Source organism: Gymnoscopelus microlampas (genome assembly GCF_963454915.1).
Source record: "Gymnoscopelus microlampas genome assembly, chromosome: 7".
Lineage (NCBI taxonomy): Eukaryota > Metazoa > Chordata > Actinopteri > Myctophiformes > Myctophidae > Gymnoscopelus > Gymnoscopelus microlampas.
In genome coordinates this window covers 40,904,858-40,915,551 of record NC_139944.1, presented here as the reverse complement: position 1 = coordinate 40,915,551, position 10,694 = coordinate 40,904,858, and the positions used below count along the sequence as shown (strand labels likewise).

Sequence of the window (10,694 nt, the reverse complement as noted above, 5' to 3'; positions counted from 1 at the left end):
GAAAAGCGCCAATCTGCACTATTAATGGGGTGATTATGCAAAGATCATGAGATCATAGCTTTCATTGCTTACATAAGAGTGCTCTTGTTGCCACACACAAATGCAATCATCATTGAACTTGTTCTATTCTTTCGGTTCGTAGACCTCTTCCTAAATTATACAGTTGAATAAATCATACTCGAGGGTCATAGCCAATCCAGAGCCAAGTCTATAGGCCTACACTTGACTAAATAAGTCTCAGGATGGGAGCTTTTCCCACAGCAATTGTTAATGACCTTTACCTTGAGCTCCTATTGTAAGCTGGAAATTGCTTCATATATTCTCTATATGAACACAATGGTGTATGTAATAGTGAACGCTTGCTGTAGATAATAGGCAATACTATTGTGCTCTCTCTTTCTTGCTCTCTCTCTCTCTCTCTCTCTCTCTCTCTCTCTCTCTCTCTCTCTCTCTCTCTCTCTCTCTCTCTCTCTCTCTCTCCCTGGCACGCACGCTCGCACGCACGCACACGCACACACACACGTACACGCACACGCACACGCACACACACACACACACACACACACACACACACACACACACACACACACACACACACACACTAAAATAAGTTTTCCTATGTGCTATTTAACACTTGTGCTATGTAACACTTATTTTAACCAAGTAAATCACTTACAGTACCCTTACTTACTGGTTCCAGAAAATCAAAATAAAACATCCTCAAAGGCATCAAATATAATTGTTATCATTACTGGTGAATTACATGAGGAACCTACAGAGCTCAGTTGGATTTTTAAATAGAGCATTGCTGCCCTCTAATGGTGTAATAGGAACATGTAGACAAATATTGTTACCATGAGAGAGAGTATTTACTGTATATTGAGACAAACCACCTTTTGGAAAGTGAATGTTGTAATGCAAATAACCTAGCTTTAATAATCCCTGAGGCTGATAGTGATGCATGTTTTAAAAAGATTAACAGGACCATACAAAGCATCACATTTGAAAACAACAAAAACGTAATCTAAGAAAGGAACAATTGCGACTTGAATCTGTAGTTATATCAAAATATGGAGGTGGCAACCCACAGAACATTTTCATATTATGCTTTCAACAAATGTCTGTTTATCTTTGCATTCAGCTATTATATACTATTATGTTTTATGACCTACAATAAGAACCAATGACCCTCTTTTGAACTAAAGGGCTGGAGTATGTAAACAGTCAGATTATTAACAGGTCTTAGTGGAAAGAGGAGCCTGTTAAATGAGTGTTCATAATGCTGAGGGTATGAATCCACAGGTGATCAAACTAAAGGCAACATACAAACAGTCCACAAAACTGAAAGGAAAAAGAACCTCATTCTTGATGTAGGAGACAAAAAAAAATACCTTTCAAAAGGTCTTCCCACAACAGTTAACAACAGTTCCTATTTTCTTTTTTGATCCTGCACTCACATCTGACATTCTTCGCATTGAATATGATCTGGAAAACACAACTTTGGACTTTGACTGCAATAAATAGTCACACATTCTATTCTTCTCTCATCCAGCCTACAGTACTTTACGCCTGATTTATACTTAGTTGTACAACAGTATGCTGTTGCCAAAATAGCAGATCTACAAGCTCACAGCATGGTGCATGCGTTGTGAGCTTGTAGATCTGCTATTTTCATCATACAACAGAGTATAAAAGGCATTACATGTACAAAGCCAGTTTTCCATTGCACTAAGCACTGGAAATGGATCGTTACCAAGGGAACCAACTGGGGCAATGGACTGTACAGTGCGTTCCTTTTAAGAACCCCACCAATGATTACTGACTGGAAATAAAGGTCAGGTCACAGGTGACTATGATATCACTCAAAAATATGCATAAACAGGCTCAGTCACAACATGTATTGTTCTACAATATATTTTGCAGGGGTCAGTTTGGAAATTGTACCAGAGATCAAAATAAAACGTGGTTTTGAGTATCACAGACTTTAATGGATAAACAACCTATCAATATAGTTATATAGTCAATATAGAAAAACAATATTATCGGGAGAATATTTTGCTACATTATTCATGGGAATCCAAAGTCAGAAGTAGTGCTACATATGTAACTAGAAATGTACAGAGCAATTTGTTCAACCCAGACGAAAATGTGTTACTTTCTGTTCTGTGGTGCATTCAAAAAATCCTAGTCCATAACATAACAAAGGGAACTTATAAGTAGTTTGTGGAGCTAAAATGATTTCCTCCGCATGCGAGGACTGCCCGTGCGAAGAGCAATGTTACTGGGTGAGGCCTGAGTTGAAGTGCTCGTTGAGCAAGAGGAGGCCTGGTCCACTCTGAAGGAGATGGAGTTGTAAAAGACAGGATTGGTGTGGCAGCCTGCTCGCTCACAGTGATACGGAGAGTAGCTGTTACGAGTATCCAGGCTGCAACACAAGCGGCTAAGAAAGGCACTGATTCTGCTGGTCTCGGGTTGCACAACGTCGTCTCTCGTCCCAGATGTCCCCACCATGCACTCCTCTACCAAAGAGGAGGGTGACAGGAGGTTGGTACAACTGGTGCCGCCCTCCATGGGCAGGGTCAGGTTGCATCGGCTACTGTGGTGGTCCTCCTCCCCCTCTTTACTGCCCAGGTCTGCGGCCTGCACGTCATCCTCCCCCTGTCTTCCCTCCTCGCATGTTTTAGTCTCTCCACTTTGCTCCTCTCCATCTGTCTCTGAGCCCCTCTCTGGCTCCTTTGGGCCAACAGTTAGGAACCTCAGGACCACCAGGTTAAGGAATGCTCCAGTGACTGTCAGACCCACCAGGATGTACATGAAGCTGAATGCTACATAGGGACTTCGCCTCTGGAGAGCCTCTTTCTTCTGCAGGGCTACAAAGTCCCCAAAACCTATAGTGGTCAAAGTGATGAAGCAGTAATAGTAAGCGTTGAAGAAAGTCCAGCCCTCAAAATGGGAGAAGGCTGCAGCTCCCACGCATAGGGTGCTCATGCAGGACAGGAGACCCACTAGGACCATGTTTCCCATGGACACCTCGGTTTTTTGCAAGCCCATACATTGCTTTGCCCTGCGCAGCAGATAGCGGACAAAGGTGTTAATCCTCTCACCCAGGCTCTGGAACATGACCAAAGTCAGAGGGATGCCCAAGACAGCGTAACATATGCAGAAGGCTTTTCCAGCATCAGTGCGTGGGGCAGCATGGCCATAACCTACAAAATCATAGTAGGATATATATAGGTGACATGAAGCACTATAGCCCACTACTTTATACTGTAAAGTTATGAAGTCATTAAAACATGACAGAAAAAAATCACACTCGTGCATAAACACAGATACAGTCACATACATACAAATATAATCTCCCAAGCTGTGGAATGACACCCTGACCCACTCAGTCAGGAGTGCAGACTTTCCCTGTTTTCTGCCACAGCCTCAAAACTCTCCTCTTCAAATACCAACTCAACCCCTATAGCAACTTATTCATTTATATTATCCAGATGTATGTTGGTTACTTGCTCGTTCACATAATGCTTTTTAGTCAATGTTATTTATGTTGCCTATGCTGTTTTCTTGTCCACAAATGCTAAGAATGATGATTAGATTAGATTACCTATATAGATTTAGTACCTGCTATCCTAGTTACTCTGTAGCATTTAACTGTGTTATCTATGTATCCTACCTTACCACTCACCCTGCTGTTTGTTGTTCTTTTTTGATCCTGCACTCACACCTGACATTCATCACATTGAATATGATCTGGAAAACACAACTTTGAACTTTGACTGCAATAAATAGTCACACATTCTATTCTTCTCTCATCCAGCCTACAGTATACTTTAAGCCTAATTTATACTTAGTTGTACAAGGGTGTCCCATGCCAAAAATAGCAGATCTACAAGCTCACAGCAGTAGCATGCCCTGTGAGCTTGGAGAGCTGCTATTTTCAATGCAGGATACGAGATGCAGTAGTCCAGTCCCGAGAACGTACAATAAACTATTTTGATCAGAGTTTCACTGACTAAAGCATATCAAATTGGGGGTTGCTATACTGGACTAGAGTTTATGCAACTTACTTGCAACTCGGTCTGGCCTGGTAAGCGCGTCTGCTAAGCCTTTCAATTGTACATTTTGAGACTTTAAATAACGATCCTGAACTTTTTTGGTAGCCTATAACAGAAAGTCAAGTGGGAAATCAAGGAGGGGATGTTCTTGTTTATATGATGTTTTTGCATAGTATTGTATATCTGTCTGTCATTAAATGTTTCGATGAATTGAATACACAGGACCCCAATGGAAACAAGCCATAGTGCTTTCTCGGGTTCAATCCTTTTAGCACATCCTTTTGTATAGAACTGTAGGCTACTTTCTGTGCTTTTTTTTTTGCAAACTATAAAGTATTCAATCAATCAATCAATCAATCAATCAATCAATCTATTATGTTAAAGGGAAACTTGCCAATTGTTGTGATAACGGTGATTGCAAAGTAAAAAGAGCCCGCAAACTTCCACTGTCTCCCGGCGCGATGCGGCTGCGACTGCAGGACCACTCTCTCTATCTGTCTGTAGTCATCGTCGGTGAAGCCGTACTTCTTCTTCAGCTCGTTGAGTCTCTGCTCCAGGATCTTCTTCCTCGAGCTCTCACTCTTTGACTCCAGCGCATCGAAGACCGCGGCTCCAACGAGCAGGTAGGACACCATTGAGACGATGAGGATGATGGTCCGAATGTTCTGTATCTTCATCCTCTCACTCCGAAACAACTGGAGTGATGGGGCAGCCGCAGCGCAGAAGAGACTTTTGCTTAGGACTGGAGAGTCTCAGGCTACACACACAGGTGGGCGCGATGCGATGCACGCAGCTATAGGCCCACACATAAGCAGTGGTGGAAAGTAACTTAAGTACATTTACTTAAGTACAATGTTGAGGTATTTGTACTTTACTGGAGTATTTCCAATTTTCTGTATTTTTACTTCTACTCCACTACATCTCAGATCCACACATTATAGCCTACCTTTACTGCACTATACATTTATTTGCAAACTTTACTTATAGTTTCTTAGTAGATTTTGATCATTACAAAACATACATTACCCACTTCAGCCCTATATAGCCTACATTTCGGCCATTTGAAAATAGTTGATCTAGTGATGCAATGCATTGTGAGCTTGCAGATCTGCTATTTTCAAAATATTGAACTTGAACTTGAACGTCTGCATAATGAGTACTTTTACTTTTGGTACTTTAAGTACATTTTGATGCCAATACTTTTGTACTTTTACTCAAGACATTTTTGAATTCCGGACTTTTACTTGTAGCAGAGTATTTCTACATTGCAGTATTAATACTTTTACTTAAGTAAAACATGTGAGTAGGCTACTGTTTCCACCACTGCACATACTGTAAGTGAAGAGGGCAGAGCCTCATTCATTTTCAGTGAAGTGAAGTGACCGACATGAGGCCTTTTATCACTTCGCGCCTCCTAGGATTACTATTGATTGAAGGCTATACCTGTTGAAACTGTAACTACATCCTGGACATGCTGCCCTATTTACCAACACTCGAGATTAACGAGCATCAACCACCACCCATGGACGCACTCTGCATTAGGTTACTTGAGCTAAAGTAACTGTACAGTACATGTGCTCAAGCACTGTACTTAAGTACAATTTTGAGGTAGCCTACTTTTACTTTACTGGAGTATTTCCCTTTTTTTTATACTTTAACTTTCACTCCACTACATCTCAGAGTCAAATATTGTCGCCTACTTTTTACTCCACAACATTTATTAGAACACTTTACTTAGTTACTAATTACTTTGTTGATTTAATATATTTTAGACATAATGATAGCTTGTGTAACGGGACATTCTGCATAATTAGTACTTTTACTTTTGGTACTTTAAGTAGCCTATATTTTGATGCCAATACTTTTGTGCTTTTACTCAAGTAAATTTTGATTACCAGACCATTACTTGTAACAGAGTATATCTACATTGCAGTATTGATACTTATACTTAAGTAAAAACTGTGAGCACTTTTTCCACCAGTTGAGCTAATTAGCTAGTCTACAGTAGCCTACATAATGCTGCACTGTGATGCCACACACAGACAGAACCACGTGCATTTTCTCCCCTTCTCTTCCCTACCTTTCCTCTCCCTCTCTCTCTCTCTCTCTCTCTCTCTCTCTCTCTCTCTCTGTCTCTCTCTCTCTCTCTCTCTCTCTCTCTCTCTCTCTCTCTCTCTCTCTCTCTCTCACGCACACGCACGCATGCACACACTCACGCGTGTACAGTGCACAGAACACACGCCTGCGGTTGTATCTGCACTAAAACACATGTTGGTTGAAACTAGATAGGTGTCAATGGCACAATCAAAGCCAAAGGTGTGTGGAAAGCGTAGCCTGAGAGCAAGGTTAATCGTATGACACAGGAAAGAACACAGTCTTTTGTTTGTCAAGGTCAAGGTCTAGGCCACAGTACCCATTACGTCCCGTTTGATAATGGGTCTTCAGCAGCCAGGGCGTCCGGGACACTCAGGGGGTCCTCAGAGTAACTACAGGGGTCTGCCAAACCTTTGTGTGATGGGGAACATTAGCCCACAACGTTGTGAGCTTCTAGATCGGCTATTTCCGGAGAGTTGGTGTAGAGGGAAAAAGAGCAGACCAAAGAAGATTTAAAGGAGGATTGTCTGAAAATACACTGTAGCATGAATCCAACACATTAATAGAAAAGATAATGTGTGTCAAACATGTCTATAAATCTATCAATGAAATCTGTCTCAGTTAGGAGGTCCTTGGCCTGAAAAACGTTGGAGACCCCTGGTGTATACCATATCTAGAATGAGTGAATGAGAGCATTAGCAGTGGTGCTGATTTGTGGTTGTATGCTGTCCATGGTGCTGAATTCACTCTCGCTCTATCTATACAATTGACCTACACATGCTAAAGTCTTTAGGTTATGTAACGCGCGTGTGTGTGTGTGTGTGTGTGTGTGTGTGTGTGTGTGTGTGTGTGTGTGTGTGTGTGTGTGCAATCAAAACATTGGCGTTAGATTGACTCTAAAAGTGTCTTAACTTGTCTTAAAGACTAGTGTCTAGTGACTCCCAGAGTTAAAATGAGCACCAGGGATTTTACTGTGTGTAATCTGTGTATCACAGAATGACAGGGGGTTGCTACAGAGACACGCCGAATAAACAGCTGGCCTTTCTGTACTCTAGCGTCTTGATTGTGTTGCCCTGTGAAGCGTACATGTGCGAAGAATTCACAATATGCTGTGAGTAATGCATTACTCTGAGCAGTGAAGCATTGGCTGGTTCAGAGTTGACCTTTACAAAGCACTCTTAGTCGCTGGGTGATGAACCAAGCCCTCATCATTAAGTTGAACACACTTACTGAGACACAGAGAGAGGGAAGTGGATAGAGAGACGTGACCAGTATACATTTTCTGTTTGGGTGTGGGCATATATGCGAGCATTGTGTGTGTGTGTGTGTGTGTGTGTGTGTGTGTGTGCGTGCGTGCGTGCGTGCGTGCGTGCGTGCGTGCGTGCGTGCGTGCGTGCGTGCGTGCGTGCGTGCGTGCGTGCGTGAGTGTGCGTGCGTGCGTGTGCGTGTGAACACATGCTAAGATGTTTTTGCTGTGCCCAAAGATTAAGAGTTAAATGTCATGGTTATAGTTAGTTCCCCAGGAGCATGATAGATGTGTCACATTAGTGTGAAGTGACAAAGTAGAGTGCACTGTTATTGAATCAATGTGCCTAAAGGGTGGAACAAGTTAGTGGGGAGTGGGGACATTACTGACTGTCAGGGATTCATTGTCATTCACTGGATTTTGGTTCAATGTTATGTTAATATTGGACATTCTGCAGAATAACCCCTTACTGTGCTAACTGTGGGTCCATACTGTGAGGCCATTACCTAATTCTCCATGAAGTTCAGATCCATTTCAGGCCATTCCAATTTATAGGGCTTATTCATGCACTCCATCGTGCAATAAATAGATATCAGTTAGAAGACCATACCGGTGGTCTGGCATGTTAAGCCAATTGAATATGACCTATGCCTACAGTCCATGCTGCCAACCGTTTTCCAAAGTCGAGGAAGCCTCTGGATTCCATTCATTTCAGTACGGTATGAAAATCAGCTTGCAAAGTTTGGAAGCTTGCTTGCACACTACTCATTATGCAGTCGTTTGTTTGTTTGCTTGTTTGTCGTCGAAGTTACATTATAGTTGCCTTTTGGAGAAAATACTGACTTCAAATTCAAATATCCATGACTTATAAAACCTATTTTCAGCCATGCCGTTTGCAAACAGGTCTTGAATGTCCTTTCATTACCCCAGAAACAATTGTCTCCCTGAAAGGAAGTAGCTCCCTGAAAGATAAGATCATAGCCTTGCCTGCACTTCTACTCAATGAGACACCATTATGGTGCTTACGTGCACAAGAATCATTCAAGATCAGTTCATTGTTCTAATCTCGTTTGATGAATAGAAATAATATCCAATAATGACCAAAACAATTCAGTACAATACAGCAATCAATACAGCGGTGTGTGGACTTTGTAATCACTTCAAAAAGACAGGTGACCTTTATAGGGTCTCATTAACCCTGTGGTATAATTACTTTTCCCTCTAATTACACTATCCATGCAGTATTGCCAGTGTATTATCTTATCTGATGTGATGTAATGTACTGATCTCATATCTCTCCCTCTGTACAGGATGGAGTCGCCAGATTCACATTCATATCCCTCTATCTCTCACAGGAAGACATTAACATCAGGATGTCCACTGACTGTTGTCTGGATGGTCATTTGTGCATGTTCCATCCCCATGGAAAATGAGCTGTATATAACGCAAACAAAGTGTGGTTTACAACAACGGTGATAAGGTTGTATTTTATGACCATCATAATCCATTCTCTACTTTATGTATAATGTGTGGGGAAATATGACAAAGAAAACTACGCTGCCAAAATCCTTGGTAGCCTTGGTATTAACACCCTTGCCTGTTCATTCAAACGTGATTACATTTGATATCAGTTACAGTACACATGGCCATGCAATGGCAAAAAATGACATTATACATTATATCATTTCATCCAGACATAACGGAAGCAGACACGCCTACGCCAAATCGGGGCGGTTGTGGCTCAGGAGATCAAGTGGCCGCCGATTCAATCCTCAGCTTCTCCTGACAGTGTGTTGAAGTGTGAGATACAATATGATGCCAGGAGGGATTTTAAATGGGACCCATTTAAAATCAATCCGGGAAAGCATCTGTGTCATTTTAGATTTTAGTTATATATATAGCAACATAAGTTTTTCAGAAAACTGTTGGATTTAGACGGCATTTTTAGTTCAGGCATTTCAATATTTAGATATTTGATATGCTACCCCCCCCCCCCTAGTCCTACTTGTATATTATTTTTAACTCTATGATATAAGCCCATTCGAACTCCACCTTGACCCATTTAAAACACATTCCTGGTTCCTGGATGACACAAAGAAATGAGCAGACACAATTGGAACTGGAACACTGTAAAAATGAAGCTGATAAATGGGTACTCTCTCTTTGTCATCTACCTGAAAATGTATTTTCTGTTTATTAAAGAGCTGGAGAGACAGGGAGCCCCTGCCCTGTTAGTGCTCAAACACTCTATTGCAATCATTACTATGAGAATATAGAGCTTTAACCTTTTAACAAAAGACGTTTTGTTATAGCCAAAAAATATCACCTACCCTACCTTTAAAATATCCAATATGTGTGTTCTGTGAAAATAAAAAAGCACAGATGGCTGCACATCAAGACTGAAACAGCCCTGGGTAGGCAACCCAGCCTGGCGGAAATCTGCGCTCCGATGAGTGTCTTTTTCTTTTTACTCATATTGGTTCAGTAATGACAGGGTTAAGCTGGAGCTTCAGGCAGCTGAAGGTAAACCTTATGTTTCAGTTTAGGCAAGGTGTCACTCCATGTAGGCAGCATGGACCTATAGGCTACAACAGTGGTTCTCAAACTTTTTCATGTCAAGGACCCCCAAATTGACACTTATTAGCCCACGGACCCCCATTTGAAAAGATAAGCCAGGGACCCCCATAAGAGAAGATTTTTACGGCTCTCTAGCAGTGATTCTCAACCATTTTAACTTCAAATGACCCCCACTTTGACATCCATTAGGCTACGGACCCCCATTTAATGGCATTTCTATCTCTGGGACCCCAATTCATATTGTAAAATCAATGTTAATTTAACTCTGAGAGTGTCCAAATGGAACCAAATGGACCCGTTAGGGTCCAATTGGTTCCATTTGGACACTCTCAGAGTTACAGACCCATAAGGGTCAATTTGGTTCCTATATCCATCATATAGCTGGGGACCCCCTGGAACCCCCTCAAGTACCCCTGGGGGTCCCCGGACCCCACTTTGAGAACCAATGGGCTACAACTATGCTTGCACACAGAAACACCAAATTGAAACACAACATTATACTGTGTTTGTGAAAATGGCCACTGTATAAGTGAGAAGGTCACGCGTGCGTGCGTGTGGCTACTGTATGCAAATGAATGCATATTTGTAGCCTAGGTCAACCGTGTCGCACACAGACTCAGACCACTGTCATATCATGGTGTCGCATTTTCGTAGACGTATATCATGTGATTTCCTGTGAAGTCGAGCAGTTGAGAAACGAAAGTGAAACAACAGACAGC

General features: G+C 41.8%; 1 protein-coding gene across 1 annotated transcript; it reads right to left on the bottom strand.

The window, feature by feature from the left end:
- Positions 1-2,229: 2,229 nt before the first annotated feature.
- On the bottom strand, positions 2,230-4,735 carry LOC311048558 (potassium channel subfamily K member 15-like; the record flags this gene model as incomplete). The annotated part of the gene is made up of 2 exons (XM_084061821.1): positions 2,230-3,206; positions 4,453-4,735. 2 exons carry the CDS (start codon positions 4,733-4,735, stop codon positions 2,230-2,232), a joined length of 1,260 nt encoding a protein of 419 aa, XP_083917947.1.
- Positions 4,736-10,694: the final 5,959 nt, after the last annotated feature.